Source organism: Vigna radiata, chromosome 6 (assembly GCF_000741045.1).
Source record: "Vigna radiata var. radiata cultivar VC1973A chromosome 6, Vradiata_ver6, whole genome shotgun sequence".
Classification (NCBI taxonomy): domain Eukaryota; kingdom Viridiplantae; phylum Streptophyta; class Magnoliopsida; order Fabales; family Fabaceae; genus Vigna; species Vigna radiata.
Window position 1 is genome coordinate 1,602,374 of NC_028356.1, and position 26,343 is coordinate 1,628,716.

A 26,343-nucleotide genomic window follows, 5' to 3' on the forward strand; every position below is an offset into this window, starting at 1 on the left:
TTTTATTTATTTAATCATGATATAACAGTTAGATAGTAATAATTAATAAAATAACAATAGATAATTATTAATTACATTATATAGTATAACAATTAATTACGGTATAAAAGGAAAATAACAATTGTTATATCACGTAAAATAACTGTTTATGTTATATAACAACTCTTATTATTAATTGATAATATAACTCTTGTCATTCATTAATTTCTGCTATTAATAATTTTTAAGGCTAGTTCATCTGCTTGTTAAAAGGAGTATTATAATTCATCCCTATTTTTTTAACGAATAACAAATTTATTGATATAAACAATAAATATAGTAGCTTTTCAATCCTAATGGGAATCTTAGTAGGGACAGAGGGGGACTTTGCCCCAATATTTTCTTTTTATGTATAAAAATTATTGAATTATTTAAAAAACTTTTTTAATTTTAATATATTTTATATATTTGACATTTGAAAAAAATGTTATATATCTATATAAAATTTTGAAAATTTTAAAATATTTGTAGAAGATTTGTTCCTGTCATCATCTACATTGAATAAGATGAAATAAATGTTCTGAAAATTTTATCAAAATATAAATGTGAATGTAATTCTAGTAGAAGAACATTTCACAAATATTAAAAATAAATTGTTGGAATATTGTTTTAGTGAAAATTAATATTTTGTATTGTTTTAGTGAAATGGAAATTAGTATAGTTTTTTTTTTCTATCAATACAAAGGGATATGTAATATTTCACTATTAAATCATCAAACATACTATTACAAAACTAAAAAATTGAAAATAAAAGGAAATAAGTCAATTTAATATAAAATAATTGGAAATTTTAGGAGCGCAAATTTGGCCATTTAATTGGTTCTGCCTGATAAGACATGATTATTTTATGATATACAAAATTATTGATTTAATTTTTACATGCAAAAAATACTTAACAAGCAAATTACTAATTTGTAAAATTTTGTCAGTTTAATTTTGTTATCGTTAATCCTATTGTGTATATTTAGTTTAATCTTATTTATAATTGCAGAATTGGTAATATTACTTTTAGGTGTACAAGGAAAAAAAATAGGTCGTCTTTACACGAATAAGAATTAATTAATAAAACTTATTTATATCTATACCAAAATGATAATATATATATATATATATATATATATATATATATATATATATATATATATTAAGAATTAAATTATATCTATAACCTTCCTTGTTCCCTTAAAATCTATATTTGTTTTGGGAGAAGTTAAAATAAAGCCCATAAACTTAACCAATCAAACGTCTTCCTCTTGGAGGCCCAATAGATACAACTTGGAGGCCCAAGAGATACACATAATAGTACATTAATAGTATTTTGTACACATAATTTCAATTTTTAATTTTTTTACAAAAGTCTGTATTCTCTACCTACGAAATTTTCTCATTCTATTTTCATTTATTTCTTTTTATAATTATATATATATATATATATATATATATATAATATTTTAGCTTTAAAAAGTTATACTTATCAGAAAAAAATACATTTTAAAAAATAAATATAAAGAATTGATATCGTAAACTTTTATAAAAGAAAGAAAAATTAAAAGCCATTATTTCAAAACACAACTTTATCCTTTTTATAATTTGAATTTGTGTTTGAAACCACCATTGTTTTTTTAAAAAAAATTTGAAGTAATATCATTTAAGTGTTACAACCCAAATTAATGGAAGTTATCTCATAACTCAAAGTACTATGCCTTTGTGGTATTAAGCATAAATTACACAGTAATAATTATAGATTATATTATAATATTTCTTTTAAGGTACTCACATTTTTTTTTTCAATAATAACCCAAATTCATGAAAATAAAATGTTGAAGAATTGACTATAATACAAAAACAAACTATTTTAACAACAAAACTGTAGTCATCAGGTTTTTTTGTACAAATATGATTATAGAAAAAAAAAAACAAAAAACAAAACACAAATATAAAGATAAGTTATAGATCGATTTAAAACTTATAAATTTTAAATACAAAGGAAATATACTTTTTAAACAAACATTCAAAAGATTTTCACACAACGAGTTGGTTTTTCTTAAAATTAGTTGGTTTTCTAAAAGAATATTGTATAAATAGTTGGATTAAAATTGTTGATAATTATTCATATAAATTAAATTTATGTATACTTGATCTATATATTTCCAGTAAATCTCCTTAATAAATACATTATTTTCTAAATAAGAGGGTTGGTTTATTCTCAAGTGATTAATGGTTTTCATCATCCTCTCTTTGAATTTGAGTGGCAAAGTTGGACTTGGCTCACTGCTTTAATTTTTCAGGCATGATATCTATTCATCCTATGCAAGAAATATTTTATTATCATTATTACATTATTAATAATCAGTTTTTTCTTTGGAGTTAAATATTGGGGAAAATAAAAATAAAGTGAAAAAAATATGTGATGCAGATGAATATAAATAAAAAAGAAACTGGATATTTTCCTTATTTAGATTTATGAAAGGGTCGATAAAAATAAAAAGTAAACAGTATTAAAAAGTATTTCTGTTTGCTACATTTTTTTGGGCTTTAATATGAAACTATTATATTTTTCTTTCTTAAAAGTATTCTCTATTTTTCTTTCTTAAATAAATACTAAAAAACAATATATTTCCTTTCCCTAATTTTTTTTCTCGTTGATTTTACAATTCCAAATAAAGTTAGGAGTGTAGAATAAGTAAATAATTTACCAAGAACGCTACAGTTTATATGAATTTAAAGCATCAATAAAAGGGATAAATGTGTTAAGAAAATGGAAACGAAAAGCAAAATCTTGAATTTGAATAAAGTAAGATTTTGAGTTTGAATATCGTGGCTGATGAAAAAAAAAAATGTAATTATGAAGAAGAGATTGCACTAATGATCATTAGTCACGTTCTTCCAAAAATAAATAATTAAAAAATTAAAAAATATATATGAGAAATAATGAAATAGATTACACTATTTTCTTTTTTTTTCCAACCAAATACATAATTCTATTCAATCTTGTGTTATCTTTTCAATCATACATAATAGAAGGTATGCTTGTTAAAACGGGACCGACATGTTCAATCACCAATCAACCAAGTGTCATGTCCAATTTTTTTTTTAAAAAAAATAAATTAATTATGATTTGGAAAAAGTAATAAATTGAAGGTTAAATCTAGTAGTAACTTTAAAAATATGTTTTTTTTTCTTTTTCTTTATAATATTTTTTTGTGTTAAATATGTTTTTAGTCCCTATACTTTGAGGCGATTTTGGTTTTAGTCCATTTTTAAATTATGGTACAATTTAGTCCTTCAACTTTAGAAAACTCTGGTTTTAGTCATTTTTATCAAATTTTTTTAACTTTATTGATTGTTTCAAACGCGTTTCTCAGTTAACATTGAAGTAAAAATGTGTCAAACAGTGTAAACAATCCAAATGCTATAATAAAACGTGCTTGAAACAACAAATAAAGTTAAAAAAATTTGCTAAAGTTGAAGGACTAAATTGTACCATAGTTTGAAAATGGACTAAAACCCAAATCGCATCAAAGTATAAAGATTAAAAATATATTTAACCCTATTTTTAAGATCTGATTTAGCAAGGATTTTATTTTGTGGTTATTTTTAGATTTATTTACTTTCATTGCGTTCTATTTAAGTCAAATCCATTTACCATGCTCAATTCTTGCGATAAATAGTATTATTCCATACAAACTAAGACACGTTATGCAAGTAATTTTTTGTTCACATGTATTGCAAATATAATTCTTAAAAAAAAATATTTATAATACTTTCACAATTTTGAAAAAATATATTACGTGTACGCATATCGTTTAAATTAATAAAAAAGATAACTAAAACAAGGTAATACCAGAATGAACAAGCTTGTTAAGATAAAATCATTTTAGACTAAATGATAAGCTTGAACTGGTTAAGGATAAGAATAGAATTAACAAATACGTAAATTCTGTTCTTATCTTAATAGAATGCAATAAATAAAGCTAACAATAATATATACTTTTAATTAATAGCATACTTTTTAAATGGTAATAAAAAGTATTAAGGAGAGTTTCCCATCTAATAATTCACGATTCAAGTTTCATCTATTTTCACCAAACTAGTTTGTTGTGAATTGTTTTATTGAAATTTTTTTAAAACATACAACAATAAATACAAATATTTTATATATAAAAATTTAGATTCTTAAACTATGAGACAATTCAACTTTATAAAAAAAATAACTTTTGACCTAAAATCTAATAATAGGATAATGATATTTAGATAACATTTTTTTGACAACATTTAAACATTGATTATGTGTCAATCTATGATTGATCAAAAATTATTCTACAATTAATAATAATAATAATCATAAACATCATTACGAAGTAATTTTTGACCAATCACATATTGACACGTAATCAATATTCAAATGTTGTTAAAAAAATATTATCTAAATATCATTATCCCTAATAATAATAAATGTGATTTTTTATATATAGTATTTTCTTTATATTTATCTGTATTTAATTTGAGAGGAAACAAAATAATGGTAAATGGCATCCTAGTACTAATGTTTGGTGATGTTGTCCCTCATAGCAATGTATGTGATAGTGGATGATACCTCCCAACCACAAAAAAATAAGTTAGGACAGAACATGGTCATAATGGAGGGACCATCAACCTTTTCTTTCATTGAAAAGACACATTTTACTTTCTCGAACACCACTGTAAGACAAAAATAATTGTTTAAGTATCACGTTTTACTTCTTTTGACACCTAAAGAAAAAGGCTAACCACATTATACACACAATTGTTTATTCTGCTCAGTCATACAACACAATAAACCTATCAAACTGATGTTGCTGGAAACAATAAACTCTCAACCATTTGGACAAAAATAAAATAAGAGATCGAATAAGAATTTATATACATATAAAATATTTATTATAAAGTAGTTTTTAAGCTTAATTTCACCTTACAAAACTCATTTATATGATAAGATTTACATCTTATTTATATATTATAATTTGGCCTTATCTTTTATACATGTGGATTTTCCAATAATATCTCTATTGATAAAAGACTTTTTAAAATAATACTAAAAATAAATTCATAAAAACTTGAACTAAAACGGACAAATATCTTATCAATATATGTGTTGCTGTAATCATTTATCTCTTTATTTGTTACAAAATAATATATACATCTTTCACTTTTTATTATTTCTTTTCGACCTATATTAAATCATTTCACACCATCTCAAGAATTCAGACGTGATTTTGAGTATAAAAGTAAAAAGGTTAAGAAAAATGTATCTTTAACAATGTTTTTTAATAATTTTTTTACAACCGCTTATGTAGTAGTTTATGATTAGTCCGTTTCAAATATACAAACTAATATAACAATGACACATTGAAAAAATTATTAAAAAAAAATGTTAAAATATCCTGATCCAAGGTTAAATAATATATAAGCAATTTTGATATTGTAAAATTTTAAATAAAAGATAATGTCCAACTCTTACATGAATTAGTTCATCCTTTCATTAATGCTTAATCTCTCTTATTTCTCTGAGATGATCCAACATAATATAATTTATTTTTTAAGTACAAACCAATTTAGTGCTATTGTTCCCATGCAATTTTGTTTAATATATACATTAGATTTAAAATTTTCAACATACTCATTCTTTTATGAGAAAATATTTTTATTAATAATTATAAAATAATTTTTTGGTAAAAAAAAAAAATCTTATAGATGATATATCTATCCAAAAGAGATACTACTGTCTGAAATATTTGTTCAAAATAGCTGAAACATCTATTTAGATATCTCATAAATGTATTTACTGTTTATCATCATTACAAAATAAGTTCATACACATAAATAAAGGTACATTAATTGTTTTTAGATTTACGTTTACAATTATCTCAACTATATTCATGTTTTGACATAAATACCTTTGACATACATAAAATAAGAAGAGTCTCATTTCAAGGATGTTGAAGGTTTTCCCCAGATTTTTGTGTTATTCCAAAGTTGGAAACCCAGAACTTCAAGTTTTCTTAGAATCACAGTGTTAGTAGTATATGTTACAAGAGGGTTAAACCGATCTCTCTTTCCATTGTTTTAATCTATCAAATCAATCTTATTATATTTTCTAAATGTTACAGGAGGTTGAACACATGAACCCATAATAGTTGATAATATATATCTCTGTAAAAGACTGAAACCTTAAATTATTTGTTTTCTTCTGCTGCTGCTGCTGCTGCAGAAAACGCTTACAATTAAGCTCATGGAAAATAACATAATCTTATTATAGTTGCACATAACAGATAGAAATCTGATAGTTCAGATAAAAGGTTTCTAAATTATAGTCTCAGTTCTTGACAGATCCAATCTTGGATTCACCAATTTGTGCACCATCAAATAACTTGTCAACATTCTGAGTTGCTACTCCTTCCTTCGTCTCCCTGGCTTTTTCCTCTGCAACTCTTTGGAATTCTTCAGCTGTGGAGGGTGCNCTCTCTTCCATCAAACGGCTACGGTTTCCATTGCTTGCTTGTCCATAACTCTGATACAAATTCTTAAAATTCCTTAGTTCAATAACCAAAAACCAGTACACCACTTTCAGCACAGTAAAACTCATTAGTTTTCACTACTCCTATAGCAAACCCCTCTGAGTTGCTTGCACTTTCAACATTCCTTTCAGGGTTTTAATCCAACCCTATGTCAAGATTTTCACTTTCAATAACTGGGTTATGCAGAAAACTGAAAACCTTCCATCAAATTACAGAATTTTTCCGTCTCAAACACACAAAAAGTTAACTAAAACTTGCTTCTAACCAAAAGCAAAATGAATCTGAAAATGATAAACATAAGATTCCACTTTTCATATGTCTAATTTAATTTCCTGGAGGGGTTATTCTTAGAAAGGAATAAAATTTTTCACAGAAAGTTGGTAACACAATTACAAAGAGTAGTACACTGCATGAAAGAGGGAAATTGAAGTAGAAGGAGTGAAAGGAGAAATTAAAATTCTGAGATACCTTGATTGTGTAGTTGAAGAATGGCTTACTGGTAGTGGATTTTAGCAAGGATGATCTTGAAGTGGCATGGAGAATGGTGTTGAAATGACCACCAACCATGATTTCTCTCTCCCTGTGTTTGTTTGAGGGTGAGTAGTTGGTAAAAATATTGTAATGGGAGTTGAGGTCCTTTTAGGACTGTGGTGTCTAATGTCTGCTTGAATAGAAAACAAAAGACAAGATTGCACCTGATCATACTGCAGATATTCACGTCTTTTGCCATTGGTTTAAAAGAGCTTTCCAAGTTTGATTAGTTTTTATTTTCTCATAATAAAAAGGAAGAGTGTTAATGATGGTTATTTTTCTTATTTTTAGGAAGTAATTTTAGATTTTTTTTATTCAGTCAATATTTTGTTTATTTATTTAAGAGATTTATTGTTTAATCAATAAAATAGTTAGAATTTTTTCTTAATTATTCCCTATTTGTAACAGCAAACTTGGAAATGAAGTGTGATAGCATATGTTAATGACTGATAATTTTTGTGCAACTAGCTATTTCTTGTTTTGATGTAGATATGATCATTGGAGTATGCTCATGGATAATTTTTTGAGGTTAAGATATATTTAGATACTCATAAGAAAATTCACTTTTGATACCCTAAAATATTAACATTATACTTTTAAATTTTTTTATTCACTTTAACTTCCAATTTGCTAGGGAAAATATTAGGAACATCCAACGAGTAGTTTTTTTTTTTTTTTTTTTTTTTTTTTTTTTTTTTTTTTTACAGAACAGTGTTATCCTATTAAAATATTTTATTTTAAAAGTATATTTTATGAAACAACATATTTAATTTAATTTATTTTTTAAATATAAAACATTTTACTTATTTTATCTTGAAATGATTAGAAATGAAAAAAAAAACTGTAATTCTTGACTATGTATTATTGAATATTTATATATTTTATTTATAATCTCTCTTAGCCCCTAATTAAAACATTTAGAAGCACTAAAAAATTAAAATAGTGAATATGAAAACTAAATAAATTGACTTACAAACACAAAAGTAAAAAATATATTCATATTAAAAATCAGATTTGTAATTAAATATGGACGATAATTAATTATTAAAACATCCATCAGCAAACTTATTTTGAACAGTAAAATTTGGGGTAGAAAAACCCTGGTTTTGGTATTGGTGAGTGCAAAGTCACAGGTTGAGTCTGCGGTGTTGCCATGTCGGCGTCGGAGATTCTCCGGGAACTAGATTCACTAAAGGATGCAAAGGCAAAAATTGAGCATAAAATCTCTGCGCTTGAAGCTCAACTCAGAGAGATTAATCTCCAAAACGACGCCGCACCACCCAATGGCTCTTCTTATCCTTCTTCGTACCCCACCAACGGTTTGACGCAGGACATGATCCACAGATACAGTCGTCATCTTATGCTTCCTTCCTTTGGTGTTGAAGGTCTTCTCTTCAATATTTTATATCCTTAATTATCATGCTACATTAGCTTAACTAAATTTAACTTAACGAAGGAATAATCGTATTCATTGCATATGTATGCTCAAGTATTAAATATAGTTCAGTTTGATGTTGCAATTGCTTTATGGTAACCATAACAATTGGTTTCTTGATGTGTTGCTTTTTGCCATGTGTTGTTCTCAGTGAGAAAAATAGACATCAGACATAGAACTCTGTTTGCTAATCTGTTTTATTTTTGTGGAAAATGTTCCCAACTTTTTGCGTTTGTCGGGAGCAGGGCAGGCAAATCTGTTGAAGTCATCGATTTTGGTTGTGGGAGCTGGTGGATTGGGTGCGCCTGCATTGTTATACTTTGCAGCTGCTGGTGTTGGTAAATATCACTCTTTTAAGTATCGTTCTTGTTTTAGTCTATACAATTTTGAAGCTTACTTTCTAAAATCTATACTCAGGGCGCTTGGGTATTGTTGATCATGACGTGGTTGAGCTGAATAATATGCATAGGCAGGTACAGTATTGTCTGTTTTTCCCTCTCCCCCCTTTTAGGCATAGCAGGGACAACATGTACCTTGTGTATTTTTCATATGTTTGTGTCTGGCATCAGCCTTTGGGTGTTTACACTTTTGCGAGTACATATGTTAATGTGTCTTGCTTCTGTGTTTGTGTTCATTTACCGTTTTTCTTTTAACTTCACTACGATTATTAGTTTTACTTTGTTTCAGGTTATCCACACAGAAGCATATGTTGGTAAGCCAAAAGTGAAATCTGCCGCTGCTGCTTGTCTCTCGTATGTTGCTCTCTGACCTACTACTATTCATCACATCAATTTTTTGTGGACAAACCGAAAATGAACCCTGATTAGATTTTTTTTCTTTTTCAAATGTTTGAATCATCATTGCCCTTGGAACTAAGATGTTTTGAATGTTAGGGTCAACTCCACTATTGAAGTTGTGGAACATGAAGAAGCTTTGCGGACTTCTAATGCTTTGGAAATTCTTAGCAAGTATAATTTCTATAATCTGATTGATCTTGGTTTTTGCTTTAAGCCTCTTCCTTCTACGCTTGCATTTAACTTTGAATGTTATGACTAACCCTGTTTTTCTTTGTTTTGATTATGCGAATTTGGTAGATATGATATAATTGTAGATGCAACAGATAATGCTCCTACCAGGTACCTCATCAGTGATTGCTGCGTGGTACTAGGAAAGGTAAGTATCAATGTTTTGATGTATGAGCAAATTTAATTGATGCCACATGGGCCTTTTCACTTGTTATTCTAAGATTTTGGCCTCCCTGAATGCAACTCCGAAGTCAGCATTATTTTGTTTGATATTGACATTCATTAAAAAAAGGAAGTTATGCTTGCTCCTACGCTGTTGCCACTAGGCATCAATTTTTTTATAAGTTTGAAAAATTGCAATTATATGGATTTATTTTATAGCTATGTACGTAAGGTGATTTAAGGGACAGCTTATTAATTATTTTCATATGATGCAGCCTCTTGTCTCAGGTGCCGCGTTGGGAATGGAGGGGCAGGTACATGTCTAAATTCTTTTTTTTTTCAAGCATTTAAGTTGCATAATGCTTTATGCAGGAGAAGTCATCATGTATGCTTGATTAAGTCGCATAATTTAAGTTTTAACAATGGAAACTTATGCTTCAGCTTACTGTCTACAATTACAAAGGTGGTCCGTGCTATAGATGCCTCTTTCCGTTGCCACCACCTAGAACGGCATGCCAAAGTTGTGCTGAGGGTGGAGTTCTTGGAGTAGGTAAATTTACTAGTGCTTTTGTGAACTGAATCAAATTTACTTTTCATTGCTAGTCTAAGATGTTTACATAAGAAACAATGCCAACCAAAAGACAATTCTTCCGATCTCCTGTATTCATTGCAAAGTTGAGTCATTGATTTGTGTTAATGTATACTTAAATTATTGGTGACAACTAGGTATTTAGTCTGATCGTGTGATTCCTTTCTGCCAAATCTGTCTCTATAAATGGGGAAGTATCTTTATGTTTTAAGCCATCAAGTTTAACTGAAGAAGGGAAGGTTTTTTGTAGATTCACTGGTTCACAACCAGCTTAAGAGTTTTTCTAATATTTTAAATGGTACTATACTATACAAGGAAGGAAATTTAAAATGGGGAATCAAAGGGTCAAGAGGTTTAATAAGAATGGCAAGCCAGAAGGGTGATGTGAGGCATATTGCGATTTATTCTTTGTTTAGCAGGAAGGTGCCCTTTAGTGAGACTTATTGGCTAAGATTCAATTTGTTTTGAATGTTTAAGTTGTTTCATTTATATTTCATTTTGCTAAACTATGATTTATAGATGCTGGACTTTTTATCATCTATGTCAATGATGGTGAATATTTATCATTCAACTTGCTTTACTTCTCATTAGTACCTTTTTATTTTTTGTCTGGCTACTTTTCTGTTTTTTTTGACATTTGCTCTTATCATTTTCAGTTCCTGGTATAATTGGCAGTCTCCAGGCTCTTGAGGCTATTAAGATTGCGGCTGCTGTTGGTGAACCACTCTCAGGAAGGATGCTTCTCTTGGATGCATTGTCTGGAAGGACTCGTATTGTATGTTAGGAACTCCAATGTCTATTAGGATTTGAGAAATGCTGGAGATGTTCTCTATTAACACAATCTTGCTAACACCCTCTATTTTTTATTAAAATTTATTCGAAAGAGCAATTTTTGGTGGGCTCCACTTATTCTCTAAACAGATTTAAAACCCAAGTTATGATTTGTAATAAATTAAGGGCGGGGGGGTTGTTTGGGGTGGTTACTGATGAGTGATTTTAGTATTCATACTAATTTTTCTGTCACCTATTAAATTGAGACTTGTAATATCTACAGTTCTAAACCGTGTTGTAACTATGCTATCACAAAGTAAAGATATAATTGATGAAATCTTTTTTCCATAGCAAGATCATATTTATTTGTCACTGATTATGTTTTAATTGCACAGGTCAAAATTAGAGGAAGGTCTATGCATTGTGAAGCATGTGGAGAAAATGCAACATTTACAGAGCAGAAATTCCAAGAATTTGATTATGAGAAGTTCACTGAGACTCCCTTGCGTGTGGTATTTTTTTTATTCTTGCCTTTCACCTACCTTGTATTTAGATAAACTTGCTTCTGGTTAAGTTGGGTGTACTTTATTTTGGCCATTTGTATTGGATGAGACTGCTGTTAATAATATTGCCTTCGACGAAATTATTTTGATATTTTCGATGTCATTAATTGCCTATGCAGCCTCCTTTGAAGTTACATCTACTTCCGAGTGAATCTAGAATCAGCAGCAAGGAATACAGTGAAATAATTCTTAAGAAGGAACCACATGTGCTGGTTGATGTTAGACCAGCTCACCATTTCAAGATTGTATCTCTACCGAAGTCCTTGAACATTCCACTCTCAACGTTAGAGTCTCGGCTACCTGAAATATCATCAGCTTTGAAGAAAGAGGAGGACAGTGGTCTAGTTTCTGGATCAGGTGCACAATTGTATGTAGTGTGCAGAAGGGGAAATGATTCTCAAAGGGCTGTTCAGTATCTTCACAAAATGGGTTTCACATCTGCCAAGGACATTGTTGGGGGCTTAGAGTCTTGGGCATACAACGTGGATCCCAAGTTCCCTACATATTAGCTGACACCTTTAGCTGTGTAAGAAAATACTTTCAAGTTATACTCCTGCTTGAAGTTATTATATTTTATCAGTGATGCTGCTTCCGTTTTCCATTTCAAGTTATTCACGATACCTTTTTGAAGTCTAGGATGGTACTTTTGGCCATGCATTGTTGTAGAAACTGTAACCTATTCCCTTTTACCTGTTTCTTTTTGTTGGGTACAATTTAAAATTCACGCTGTAGCTACAGTTGCCAGTAATAGTTACTTTTTGTATGTTTGCTGTGGTGATATCATATTACAAATATGGAAGTTTCTAATGTTAAGTTATCTTAAGTACGATACAAGTGTAGGCTTTCATTTTTTTAGAAGAGAAAAATGGTTTGGGTGGATCTCATGTATAAAAAAGGTAAATGTATGTTTATATTTGCTCTCTATTTATGTTTTTTGAAAATTAAAATAATTTTCCAACATAAAATAATGAAATATTTTGTTCAAAATACTAAAGTAAAAGTTTAAAATTTGAAGTTACTTATTATAACGAGTATAAAACCTATATTTACAATAGACGAACGAAGGTGGAGAACCTACATTCTAAATTTACTATTTTATGTTATTTAAAACCCATATTTTTATTAAAAGATGCACTAAAATTGGTGAGAGATACACAAGCCAACTGCCATTCTAATAATAGTAGGAATGAAGTTAGTTCGATGGGAATTTTCTACCTTGTGATATTCCACTTGTTAATTCATGAAATCGTTATGATGTTAGCGTAGCAACGCGTCAATGATTAATAATTTAAAGTAACCTCGCACTTTATACACCAATTAATCATATAATTTAGTTTGGTAACCGTAACTATATGAAGGAAATTTTCACTCAGAAAGAAGATTTTAATTGTCACTTTATTTGTGAATCCTACAGATAGAAAAAAAAAACTGTGTTTGGAAACACAGTAGTTTAGATACACGAGTAACCACGTCCATTTACTTAAAGACGCAGATGTAATACCTCCCAACAGCGATCTAAATGTGAGAAATGATGTCAACATGATAGAAAAACAACCTTAGATAACCCCATTCACTTTGAAAAGTGAATGAAATCCTTACCAACCAAGAAGCAATACCTTTAAGAGTGCCATCCGAATATATAGACCATTCTTTGCCTGCCTAAAGTATGCAGCTCTTGGATCACTATCAACATCCACTGTGATCTGCATGAAATTAAGGGAAGAATTTAGTTTATTGAATCTCAAAGCTTGTGTTCATAACAAGAATACATGATACAATACCATGTCAATAATTCCTAGGTGTTTTACCTCGTCAAGTCTTGGAAGAGGATGCATAACAACAGCATGTTTTTGCATCACCCTCAGGACATCTTTATTCACAATATACTTGCCTCTTGCCTCCTCATAAAGATCAATGTTCTCTCCGAATCTTTCTTTCTGAATGCGAGTTTGATAAACCACGTCACACTTAGAAGCCACTTCCATCAAATCAGCACTTTCTTCCCACTCCACTCCCTTTGATGTCAGATACTCTTTTATATCATCCTATGATGAAACAAAAAACATTTTAGAACTACTTGTATCGTGTACTTGGCATGGCATAATCAGAATTTGCAGCAGTTACCTTCATTTTAACCACGTTAGGAGAGACAAAGTAAATTTTCACATTCTGATACTTGGCTAGTAAGTATGCAAGTGAGCGAACAGTCCTCCCATTAGCAAGGTCTCCCACAAGCCCAACTCTAATTCCATCCAGTTTTCCTATCTCTCTTTCAATGGTATAAACATCTAGCAGTGCCTGTGCAGTTTAATGAAGAAAACAGTTTTGAGGCTCAAAATTCAAATCAAGCATTTACCACTCAAATTTTTAAACTATAGAAATGCAGGGCAAACAATAAAGTCAAAAAAATGTCCCATTGACTGTATTTTCTTGATCTACATGAAAATCACTAAAGAAGAAACAAGCATGAATTCATCTTGCAAAGTGTAAATAAAGTACATAATAAGTTATTGAAGGAACTTTTAGGTGGAAAAATCCATAATGTTCTAGATAACAAGCATTTCGCCAAAAAAATGTAAACATTTTAAGATTTGTACTTCAATCAATTTTCGGCTTCTAATCAGCACTTTTTTGGTCTACTGAATAAATTTCTTATCCCCCAGGTGAAAAGAATGTGCAATATCTTGAACAAAGTCTTGAGGTAGGACTCGATTAATTAATTTTACACTAATAGCATTGATAATTATAGACCAGTTATACCCAATGAACTACTCAGGAATTGTGAGGAAAAGATATGAACCTTTCTGTTTCAAATACCATGTGACAGCATCAGCAGAGTTAGGGGGTTTGTTTTAAAGTTTCTGTCACAACGTAATACACTTTACATACAAAAAATGTAACCTCCTTACCTTAAGAGTAACAATTCTCGGAAACAAATTATCAAATGCAATGCTGAAAATGGCTATAAAAAAAAGGGTGCATCGTAAAGCAAACGCCAAACTATGCAATTTTTGCAGTTAAAAAGTACTCTATCCATGCAGGCCGCAGCTCAAGATGACTTTGAAAAGTAAATCATACCATGATAATATCTACTTGACATTCTCTGTGCAGTGGTTTCTAAACTCTACAAATTTCGGCAAATTCTTCATACCTGGGTGGGATGCTGTCCAGGGCCATCCCCTGCATTGATTACAGGAATGCTAGCAGTTGCTGCTGCTCTTTTTGCAGCACCACTTTCAAAGTGTCTCATCACAATTATATCAGAGTAACCTTCAACAGTTCTTATAGTATCTGCAAGAAGTAAAGTTCCACAGAACTCCAATTTTAGATAGAACAACTATAAAAAAAACATTGCACCGTTAATTGACAGGACATACCTTCGAGCGTTTCTCCTTTAGCAGCAGATGAAAACTCCCTTGCATTCTCAGTAGTGAGAACGTCCCCACCTAATCTTTTCATGGCGGATTCAAATGAAAGCCTGGTTCTAGTGGATGGCTCATAAAACAAGGTAGCCATGAGGTAACCCTTAAGCATTTGGCTCCCAGATGAATTGCTTTCAATGCTCTCCATGCTCCTTGCAACTTCAAAAATGGCATTGAGAGTCTCTCTGTCAAATTGCTGGGCCTCAATGACATCATCAAATTGAAATTTTTGCCCCACAGAGGAGGGAGCACTTTCAACATGAAGAGCCCCTGCCCTCCACATAATCTCATCACCTTTACGTGAAAGTTTAGATTTTTCCGAGATCCCAGAATGCCCAAATGATGTTTTTGGCTTCAAATTCCAGGGCTGATTATGAATACAACAAACAGAGGATTTTGCAGCCAGCTTGGGATGAAACACACCCACATGCATAGAGCAGGAGAACAACAAAGAAGCAGCACTCATTGTGTTCTATTAGAGCGACTACACAAGACAGAATACTTATATATTATCACAAAAGCACAGAAATAACCATAAATTGCATACTCAAATCTCAAATCCTTCAACTCTGAAGATGGTAAGCAAAAGGGCACAAAAAGCAAGTTGAAATGAAATTTAAAGAAGTGGAAATAGAATAAACTGGTATAAGTGATATCACTCTTTTAATGCCAACAAACAAGAGGAGCATAAAGGTATATGCTTAAAAACCACGCTTGAAAAAAGACGGCAACGGAATCCGGGCGAAAAAAACAACTGTGAAAAATCACGAGAAAAAAAAAAAAAGAGTGGAAGCATGACCAATCCAATACTTTATTGAAATCAGAATGAAAAGTTATGATGATGAAATAGAATACCGTGAAGATCGTTTGTAGGAAATGAGTAATTTATTTATTTATTTTATTTTGAAGGCAGACAACGGCTACAAAACTGTGTTTCGACTCTGCAAGAAGGAACAATGTGTGTTGCCTTTGCAGGCTTCAAGAGAAGACGACCTGCTTTCAAAATCAAAAAGTAAACCTTTCTTTTCAATAATGGGCCAAAATCTGTGATGTCCAAGCTGCATTTTGGGCCGCTTGATGGTTATTTACAACCTTTTTTTCTTTTACTTCTCATTTATTCCAAAATATATACCTTTGCAGTTTTCTTCATTCATCCATTTTTTTTTTTGCTAAATAGTGTTTTTTCTACTATAGACCATATATAAGTAAATTTATTATAATACATAGCTCAGTTATATTTTGGCTATTTATTTTACTTTTAAAATGAGTTTAATTTAATTTCATTGTCAGCATAAATTGATAATTGATATGTTAAACTACATGGTGATTCTAAATATGATCTTTTGATAAAAAAAGTGAATTTACTTTACCTTACTTTCTAAAGAGAATCACTCTAGCCCATTTATTTCTTTCAAAACCACTATTGTTTAGAAGTTTTTAATATGATTTTAAGTAATTTTTTTTTTATCTTATTCAAGATGTAAAACATGTTATTTTAATTTTATTCATATAAAAATTATGGATTTAAACTAAGTTTGGACCATAAATGGTGTGAAAAATGAGTCCAACCATCATCACAAATACACTATATCAAACTTTCAAAATATATTTAAAAATAAAAAAAAATGTTCAAAGATGACAATATAAGATAAAAAAAAAAATGATATTTTAATACATTAAATTTTTACAATTATTCTTTTTTATTTTTTACTTTTTTATTTTTTAAAAGATATAAAAATTCATTTTTTTTATGACTACTTTTACTTTATATTATATTATGGGTTGAATAAATATAAGAGGATGGCACTCAATTATTACTGTTGTAGAAAAATTCTCTTAAGTTTTATAGTAAAATAATCAAATAAACTGTCGCTTAGCCTATTTATTATTAAAATCAATAAACTTACCTTAGTGACGTGATTAAATAACATTTTAGAAGATAAACATAGCATTAATTATTTTGAAATACAAAAGATCAAAACAAACCTTTGAATAAGATAAATAATATAAAAAATATAAGCTAACAAGAAAAATATCTTAAAAATCTTATTATAAATTATATTTAACGAATGGACAAGATGAAAACTCTAATATAATTTGGTCATTAGAATTGTCAAGCACAAAACCAGAAACTGCAGGAAAGTTCAACTACTTTTGCAGAGCACACATGGAAAAAAAAAACAATTTTTATTCTTTTGGCCATATCAAAAGCATTAAAAACAGAATGCATTATTAAGATAACAAATTCAAATAAAGAAGACTATAATATAGTGATTAAGATGCATGAAATGAAGCAACTAAAAAAATCTATAACTATCTTGAATAAGAAAACATGAACTAAACCAATTTCCGAAGGTCTCATGCATTATTATTGCAGTGGTGATCCCCAGTAGTGTTACTGGTGCCACTGGTGTTTGAATGTGAACTTCCCATGACAGATGTTATGGCTGCCACAAGTGCAGCAGTGAAATTGGGATCTGCAGTGATAGCAGCAGTTGCTGCATTCAGTGAGTTAGCAAACGATGGAGCTGCAGTGTCCATTCCCTGAGATTCATGTAAGCCAGCAAGCTTAGTTTGATCACACAGTGAGTGTCCGAATAATTTTGGAACCGACATGAACTTCTGAGCCAAAAGGGGAGAGAGGAGGCTGAGTTGGTTGTGTGGATCCCTTTGGTGGTGTGAGGAATTGGTAGGATTTTGAGTGAGATCGAGTGTGATGGTGGGAAATGGAGCTGAGGCAGAGAGAGTAGCCATGTTTTGAGAGCATGGAAGTGAAGCATTTTCCAAAATGGTTGGATTGATTAGGCCATCTGAGCTTGGCATTGATCCAGAAAGAAGCATTGAAGCAGCTGCAGATGTGGTTGAGGCCATTGCCTGAGCTGTGGGAGGAAGTGGATGATTATGTTGCCCTTCATATGTAGTGATCAACACACTTCGATCTTCTGCACACCTTTGTACCTGTCAACAAACATAACATGTCTTGTTCGTGTACCACGTTGTTTCTTTATAATGTGCTCATGTTAGAGATAAAATAAAAGTGTGTTTTTTTTTATAATTTTAGGGCAAAAGTAAGTCAATTTTGAAGCATGCATACTTGTTTACGCACTGGGCAGCCGGTACTCATTGTGCAACGATAATAGGCCCTTGGACATGGATTCCCTTTTGCCATCTTCTGCCCATACTTTCGCCATTGGCATCCATCTGCAATCTGTTATAATAATCAAATTTCTCTTCAATCTTTTATCTTATGTGTTTGGACTCAGATCTCATTGATATTTTATCTATAAATTTGACTTAGATATTTCTAAAGTCTTTTTGGCAAAAGCTTCCACCTAAGCATGTTTTGGATCATCAAATTTGCTTTCTATTATATTTTACACATCCAACTCAACATTAACTCCTAATTTTTCATCATCCATAATGGTCTTTCATAGAACACATTATATAGTTGCATTTGCCACTTTCATTTTTGCTTATTATTTAGTTTACTAACCATTGTAGAGTCTGATCTTGCTCGAACTGACACACGGGCTTTCTTGATCATTGACAAGGTTTCTGAATTTTGATCCAATTTAGGAACTTTGTTGGAAAGTTCTTGGTCACCTTCCATTCTAGCTTTTGAGCTTTCCCTTCCACAATCCGACTTTTCTTCAACATCTTTCTCATTACCCTTACACCGATGCATCAAATCAACCACGCTTTTGCTTTCTCTGAGTTTTTCCTCTGAGGATTGCTGCGAAGCCTCATCCTTTTCAGCCACACCCATGTCTAAAAATGACCTTGGAACCATCTCTTCTTTCTCTCCATCCACTCCATTCTTCTACACAAAACCAAGCAAAAAATTACCATTTTTCTGAGACACCTACATCGTATATATTGTTTGATAGTAGAAATGCATAAATAAATAAATAAATTACCCGTAAGTTATGCTGCTTCTGCGTTATCTTGATAAGTTGCATGCGTACTGCGTTGCTGTTATTATTCATCTGATCAATCAACTCTCTTAATCTTTGATTTTCAGCATTCACTTGATGCAATTCAGTAACCAAAGCTACAAACTGTACCCATAAGAAGAAATAAACTAATTATATATACAACGCTTGCCTGTTTTGTATGCTGAAATTGCATTAATATACAACACTATATATAAATATAAACCCAACCAGACACAAACATTCACTTACCCTCTTTTCATCCTTAGTTTCCAAAGCATCATTTTCTTCAACTGATTTGTTGTCACCTGTGTTCTTGGTAAGGAGATCCAAACTGGTCTATAGATGAACAACATTACAAAAACATAAGATTTTTTCAAATATGAAGAAAAAGATGAGTTTGCATGGATGGATATGGATAGAAAAAGCACATACATCTACATGAAAGTCAAGTGATTGATGATGATGAATGTCATTATCATTATCATCATCTTCATCATCATCATCTTGGGTTTCTTTACTCTTGTGAGGGAAGAAATCGAGGGCATCCATGAGAAGGACATGAATGGAAGTGAAGAATGTGATGATTGGAAGATGATTAAATATATAATGAGGGTACGTGTCTGTTGAAGAAGTCTTACATAAGTGTGTGCTTGGTTAGAAAGAAAGTTGTTGAATGAGTATCAAAGAAGAGTCATGCAGTTGTGCCCACAAGTTTTCTAAAACAGAGAAAATGGAGAGAGAAAGATGCAATGGAGTCGGCAACAAAAAATGGGGTTTTGTTTTGACTGAGGGAAGTGATGCACACGTGTCAACTTTCTCAAGAGCCATTGGGAGAAAGGACAGGAACCAGAACATTATCACTTACACTATTTCCTATTAACTAATGTCTGACTGCGCAATTTACTATTTTAAGATTATATCCATCACTTTCGTGTCTTGAATCATCTGACTAAATGCAATCTCTTATTTAAATTCAACGCTTTTCTTTTCTGCATGTCATTGTATTTTTCAAGTAAATATATTTTCATAATTAACTATAACTTATGTCAGAGTTATACTGTGTTTAAGAATAAAAATATGAATAAGTGGTTTATAAAATTTGAAGTTTGGAAAATGATATTTTAACACCAATTTTTTATTTTGATGCTGTACATGTGTCAAGATGTGGTTTGACGATTTCAAATTTAAAAAAGCTGAGACAAAGGCATATTTGAAAGAGAAAAATTAAAGTTTTTTTTTTAATTTAAAATCGTCCAACCACATTTTGATACGTGTGCAGTGTCAAAATGGTGTAAAAGAATTGATATTAAAATATCATTTTGTATCAAAAATTGGTGTTAAAATATAATTTTCTAATTCAATAACAATATCCCAAACGTATTTTTTTAATTTAGATTTTATATATATATATATATATATATATATATATATATATATATATATATATATATATATATAAAAGTGAAAATATCACAATAGTTCAAAAACAAGTTAAACTTTAGTTAATACTAAACTTCTTTTCTGAAAATTCTCATAAATACCGTTTAACAGATTCCCACAACAACTAACTACAAAATATTTAATTTCAAAATTCGCACTAGCACATAATTATACTTAATAAAACATCACTAAACAGGAGCTTCCTTATGTTAAAAATTATATCAAGATTCGGTTATTTCTCCCCTAGTTGAAATTTTTAAATGTATAGGCAAAAGTTTAAAAAGTCTAAGTGAGTTTTTTTAAATTATATAACTAAGGATATCAATTGGATAACAAAATTTCTCATTATTGAAATTTTTTAACTATGATTGGATATAGGTTCTCAAAAGAAGTTATGTGTAAGATTTGATGACTAACTCTTTATAAGATATGATGTACTATGTGAAAGATTTAATAAAATTTTAATAAAATATTTAAATTGTTCCAACAATGTTGAAAGACGTGTGAAAAAGGCTCATGAAATAATTTATGAAGATAATAATTTATTTATTTTAATAATATCTCAAACGTATTTTTTTAATTTAAATTTACTGAATTGTAATTATATATATTTTATTGAATTTTATACTATTTCCAAAAATATACATCTTTTATATATATATATATATATATATATATATATATATATATTATATGTGTATTAGTGAAAATATCACAATAGTTAAAAACAAGTTAAACTTAAATTAATAATAAAATTCATATAAATTCGTTTAACAGAATCATACGAGTGCTAACATTTAAATATTTCTTTTTAAATTCTTGATAGAAACATCACTAAACCCGGCAACATTCTCCTATCATCAGAATGGTCAGTTTAAGAAGTCTATGCGACTTTATATATAAGTTTTGTCCATAGTTTTATTGCTGTGTCAATTTGGTTACTATTTTTATAAAAACTATCAACTTCATCCACATTAATCATTCCGTTAATTTGATAGATTTTTAAAGTAAGCAACTAAACCTTATATATATAATTACATTATTCCAGAGTTGATTTGAAATTAATTTGATAGGTTTTTAAAATCAAATTCAGCTTTTAGTTTATTTAATTCTTTTATCTTTTATTTTAAAATTAGATTTCATAGTTTAACTAATTCGTTTATAACTTACGTAAGTGTTACAACAATATAGATCATGCTATTATTTTTAATGATTTAAATAATATATAAAACTTTCATGTATTATTTAATTTATTTATATTCCACCTTATTGAATTGTAGTTGGTCTCAATTAGATAAACAGATTAAATAATATTGAAAATTTTTATTATCTAATAAAAATAACTCAATAAATATTTTAAATATATATAAAATAAAAAAAATATTTGTTATAATAAGATTATTATCAAACCCATATTATCTCTATAATATATTTATTTTATTAATTGATTCAATCAAATTTAAAATTGACGAACTTTATTATATTAAATAGAACAATCAAAGATGATTCTCCCTCCCTTCAATTTCTTACTTCTTGTTTGGCTACACAGTTGAATCTTTGATGTCCTACATGTTCTATATCTCTGCTAAGACTAATACTAATCCTAAATATATATATATAATACAACAAACATATTTATATACTTGTATCAGGAATACAAATCTCAATGCACTCTACTCTCTGTCCTGCATAAATAACCAATCCTCCAATTTACTGGGTGGGGTAACCCTCTTCCTGATTAACATTTCAATAGTAGGACATTCTCTCTTCCTCCCTCCCCTCGGCCTTGACCTGAACTCTGCATCAGCTTCTTCAAAATCACCCTGAATCAAAAGAAACTTGAGTATGACAATTCAAAAGCAAAACTTTCACACACCATCTCTTCTCAGATAACTTTTGGCACAACCGGATACCGAAGCAAAAATGTAGAACTTACGAGGGTAAAAACATGTTTAGCAGTTTTTTCGTGATTATCCCGCACATGTTTGTAAGCAAATCTCATGCCACAATCACGAAACCCACACCGAAAAGGTTTTTCTTTAAGGTGCACAGCCTTCTTATGCTTATCAAGATTAGATTTCTATTGAAACAATGAAGAACAGATTAATATAAAGTTCCATCGAAACCAGATTGAGAATTCTATAATATTATGCACAACCACAAGATTTAACATGTATTACTTTAGAGAATGTGCAGCTACAACCCTTAAACTCGCATTGAAAGGTCTTCGAGGAACTGCTGTCAGCTTCATGTGAACGAAGGTGACGCTTAATATTCTTCTTCAGTTGCTTAGACCCACAAATGTCACAGGTCATATATTGATGGGAGGAATTTACATGAGCTCTAAGGCCCTCAACATTAGCAAAATGCTTCATGCAACCAGGTTCTAAGCACACCACCTCTATTGATTCCAGCTTAACTGCATGATAAAGACTTTTTTCAAAATTGTAACCAACAGGACATTTCACTAATTCGTATATAAAACCTAAAACAAAAGCCTACCATGAGAATCTTCATGCTTTTTTAGCTTTGAAGGAAATTCGAAAACCTTTCCACAGCCAATCTCTGGACACACATGTTGTTTGTGACTTTTGTCAGCGGCGGCAGTGGAACTGCCATCGTGAATCTCCTCAACGTGTCTTTTCACATTGCCTTGCACAGAGAACTCAATGTTGCAGTTCACAACAGGGCACTTGAATGTCTTCCCTTCATGTAGTAGAAGGTGCCTAGTCAGGTGGTCCTTCCTTCGGTAACTCGCATGACAATCATCAACAGTGCACACAAACGGCCTCTGGAAACATCACAATTGGTTAACGACAAAAAACCCAAACATAAACATCCTCATACCCTGACAAGAACAAGAAACAAATGAACAAACTGCCAACCTCAAATTCAAAGAGCGTGACTGAGGCATCCTTGATGGAGCTTCACAGGAGGTCTCCCTACCTGATACTGATCCATCAAGTCTAAACTCGTTGCCTCGTGCATTTTGGAGTTCGTTGTCTGGGATCCAATGCTTCACACTATTAATCCATAATTTTCCAATGATTTTAGAATCTTATAGATTACATTCCTGCAAAATTTATATCTTCAGCCTAATGCAACAGTACTATTAAGTCACAACAAGAGCTACCTCTCCGACATGTTTCAAATAACACAATAGTACATAAAACATGTATTATATCTATTATTCTCTGCTGATAAAAAAAATATGTTTGTCATGCTTTCAGAATTTTACATCTACAAATTGTCTTATATTTAAGAATGTAAAGGTAAATACCTCAAACGAGTGACTTTGCATGTGCTGCAACAAATATGCGTGTTTCTTGAAAGTGACACCACATTCCTCGCAGGTTTTGGATTTTGAAGACTCCGTTTCAGGATCTGTTTCTTTTCTAGCCTTCTCATCCTCTTCCTAGAAAGACACAAAAATCAACGAAGTCTTATATGACCGTATACATCCACCAAATCGTAATAATTTAAATAAGGATGATTGTGAAGGGTTTAATTTTTCAAAAGAACAAACAAAAATATAGAAAATAAAACTACCTTGTGTTGCGAATTGATGTGAGAGGTAATTAGGGTTTTCTTGGATCTGCAGATACCGCAGTACTGGCAGAAATAACGTCTAATATATCTGCGCTTTGGCCTTTCTTCAATTGTCACGGCTTCAACCATTGTTTTGGTAAAGAGATACAGAGAACAATCGAAGAGTGCACAAATTCAATGTGGATATGAGGATGGTGTATGTGGCGATTTTGCGAAGCTGCGAATGAAGAGTGTGAGCTGCTAGGTTTTACGGCAACTAGGAGTATATATAGAAGACCCATACGATGTCGTTTGGGTGGTTAACTAAAATTAGAATAAAATTAAATATTTTATTCATCAAATTTGTTTTTTTTTTTTTCATGATTCCTAAATTTCCAAGAATAATTCTTTTTTTAGCTTTACGCCTTCCAACTCGTTACCAGTATGACCAGAGGTATCTAGTTCAGTAATGACACGTATCAAAAAGTATACTGATGAAATTTTTATCTAAAACATTTTTTAACCCTTAAAATTTGGATCGATTTTTTTATTTTATTTTTAATTTAAAATTAATTTTAATTCTCAAATATAAAATTAATATGTAAAGTCTTTTAAATTTGAAAGTAGTTTTTTAATCTCCAAATTTAAAAATATTGTTTTAATCTCCAGGTATAAAATCATGAATATGTTATTTGAAATTTAAAAGTGATAAATTATATCTTTAAAATTATTATAAATATATTTTTTATTATTTAAACTTAATCATGTAAAAATACGATTATGTTTTCTATCCTTCGTTTTTGTTATCTAAAGGAGTTAAATGAGAAAAAAAATATATGTAATATCAAAGATTAAATTTCTAAATTTAAAATAAAATTTCATTCAAATTAAAAGAATTAAAAGTACCATAATTAAGGATTTGAAGTGGTTAATTTTCTTATTATAATTTTAACTACATATATGATCCCTTTAGTCACGATAACATTATCAGGCACAAAACAAATATTTGTTCTAAATTTTAGAAACTAAAAGCAATTTGATTTGAAGGCTAATTGAACGAATAGAAGAGACTAAATACAGGGTTCATACGAAAATCTGTATATCTGAATATTTGAGATATTAAATAAATACTTTTAATAAATATATGTAAGTAATAAATATGCATATTTAATTATTTATTTGGTGATTATGATAGATATTAAATGAATTTGAAATCAATATTAAATAGATATTATTAACAAATATTTACAGATAAACTTAAATAAATACTTATAATAAATATATCTAGATACAAATATTATGATATTTGAGCGGTTGGTATTCATTATCCACCAATAATATTAGTTAATATTATTTAAGTATTTTTTTAACATTAAAATATTCAAAATAAAATTGTTAACAAAAAAATTATGAAATAATTAATTAAATTTTGATTTCATATCTTTATACTTTTTTATTTAGACTTAGTAATTTAAATTATATTACACAGATATTGACTTTTTAAAATTTGTATTCTGATACTAATACAAAAATCATGTTTTATGACGTACAGAAACAAACTATAACGTACATATTTTTGTACATTATAATATGTCTATACATTCTTTTTATGACGTAGTAAAAGACGACGTCTTAATTATATATCTCTTTAACATATATTTGGGGATTGGATTTAATATGTGATTTCTGTTCTTATATAATTCAATTTAATTAATTTATTTTTACCTAATTTAGAATCTTCAATTTATACTTCAATTATTAATATATTTTTTAGAAAAATATAAAATTTATAAATTTTTCTTTCTTATTTATTGAAATACATTAATTTAGTAAACTTTTGCTACGTCATAAAATGAATGTGTAGATCTATTATAACGTATAAAATTATGTACGTCATAGTTCGTTTTTGTACGTCATAAAATATGATTTTTGTCTATTGTGATAAAACAGATTTAAATTTATTTTATAGCAATACAATTTTTATTTATATTAATATTTTATTTAATAATTTAATTTAAATTGTAGTTAAATATAATTTTTTATTTGAATTTATATTTTAAAAAATTTCTGCAAGTATTTTACGGATATTTATACACATATAAAATCCATGATTTTATTTTACCGATTACAAACATACAAGGAATATTTTTTTTTAATACGCAAGAGATAGTGAATAAATATTATTTATGCTGGATCTGACCCTCGTAACATCAAATTATTAAAACTCTTGCCATGAATGAGTAAAAGAGTCATTGTTTAATCTTTTTGAAAAGGAAGTTTAGTGCAGAAATGAAAAAAAAATTACATAACTACATTTTTATTATTAAGTTTGGAGGATTATATATA

At 29.6% G+C, this 26,343-nt stretch overlaps 5 protein-coding genes across 7 annotated transcripts; 1 reads left to right on the plus strand and 4 right to left on the minus strand.

The window, feature by feature from the left end:
* Positions 1–6,131: 6,131 nt before the first annotated feature.
* Positions 6,132–7,245, minus strand: LOC106764409. 2 transcript variants are annotated; one of them, XM_022781637.1, is made up of 2 exons: positions 7,065–7,245; positions 6,132–6,601 (listed from the first exon to the last, which is right to left on the minus strand). In XM_022781637.1, the coding sequence occupies exons 1-2, from the start codon at positions 7,161–7,163 to the stop codon at positions 6,395–6,397; spliced, it is 306 nt and encodes a 101-aa protein (XP_022637358.1). In that variant the 5' UTR covers positions 7,164–7,245; the 3' UTR covers positions 6,132–6,394. The 2 variants fall into 2 exon arrangements, with proteins under 2 accessions (XP_022637358.1, XP_014504181.1); XM_014648695.2 differs by having other exon boundaries at positions 6,162–6,589; positions 7,065–7,237.
* A 970-nt stretch (positions 7,246–8,215) lies between these two features.
* LOC106763027 (adenylyltransferase and sulfurtransferase MOCS3) lies at positions 8,216–12,498 on the plus strand. Its single transcript, XM_014647184.2, has 11 exons — positions 8,216–8,512; positions 8,808–8,900; positions 8,980–9,035; positions 9,250–9,314; positions 9,456–9,530; positions 9,657–9,735; positions 10,025–10,063; positions 10,191–10,299; positions 10,995–11,113; positions 11,505–11,621; positions 11,792–12,498. Exons 1-11 carry the CDS (start codon positions 8,281–8,283, stop codon positions 12,179–12,181), a joined length of 1,374 nt encoding a protein of 457 aa, XP_014502670.1. The 5' UTR covers positions 8,216–8,280; the 3' UTR covers positions 12,182–12,498.
* Positions 12,499–13,021: 523 nt separating this feature from the next.
* LOC106762988 (aspartate carbamoyltransferase 1, chloroplastic) lies at positions 13,022–16,101 on the minus strand. 2 transcript variants are annotated; one of them, XM_014647133.2, is made up of 6 exons: positions 15,950–16,101; positions 15,050–15,578; positions 14,824–14,963; positions 13,797–13,970; positions 13,481–13,717; positions 13,022–13,375 (listed from the first exon to the last, which is right to left on the minus strand). In XM_014647133.2, exons 2-6 carry the CDS (start codon positions 15,558–15,560, stop codon positions 13,268–13,270), a joined length of 1,170 nt encoding a protein of 389 aa, XP_014502619.1. In that variant the 5' UTR covers positions 15,561–15,578; positions 15,950–16,101; the 3' UTR covers positions 13,022–13,267. The 2 variants fall into 2 exon arrangements, with proteins under 2 accessions (XP_014502619.1, XP_014502620.1); XM_014647134.2 differs by lacking the exon at positions 15,950–16,101 and having other exon boundaries at positions 15,050–15,937.
* Positions 16,102–17,451: 1,350 nt separating this feature from the next.
* On the minus strand, positions 17,452–19,857 carry LOC106763226 (probable WRKY transcription factor 31). The gene is made up of 6 exons (XM_014647434.2): positions 19,843–19,857; positions 19,279–19,365; positions 19,012–19,152; positions 18,588–18,914; positions 18,189–18,302; positions 17,452–18,052 (listed from the first exon to the last, which is right to left on the minus strand). The coding sequence occupies exons 1-6, from the start codon at positions 19,855–19,857 to the stop codon at positions 17,453–17,455; spliced, it is 1,284 nt and encodes a 427-aa protein (XP_014502920.1). The 3' UTR covers position 17,452.
* A 2,067-nt stretch (positions 19,858–21,924) lies between these two features.
* On the minus strand, positions 21,925–24,272 carry LOC106763926 (transcription factor IIIA). The gene is made up of 6 exons (XM_014648103.2): positions 24,019–24,272; positions 23,750–23,884; positions 22,972–23,260; positions 22,650–22,888; positions 22,406–22,549; positions 21,925–22,292 (listed from the first exon to the last, which is right to left on the minus strand). Exons 1-6 carry the CDS (start codon positions 24,145–24,147, stop codon positions 22,143–22,145), a joined length of 1,086 nt encoding a protein of 361 aa, XP_014503589.1. The 5' UTR covers positions 24,148–24,272; the 3' UTR covers positions 21,925–22,142.
* Between the last annotated feature and the right edge of the window lie 2,071 nt (positions 24,273–26,343).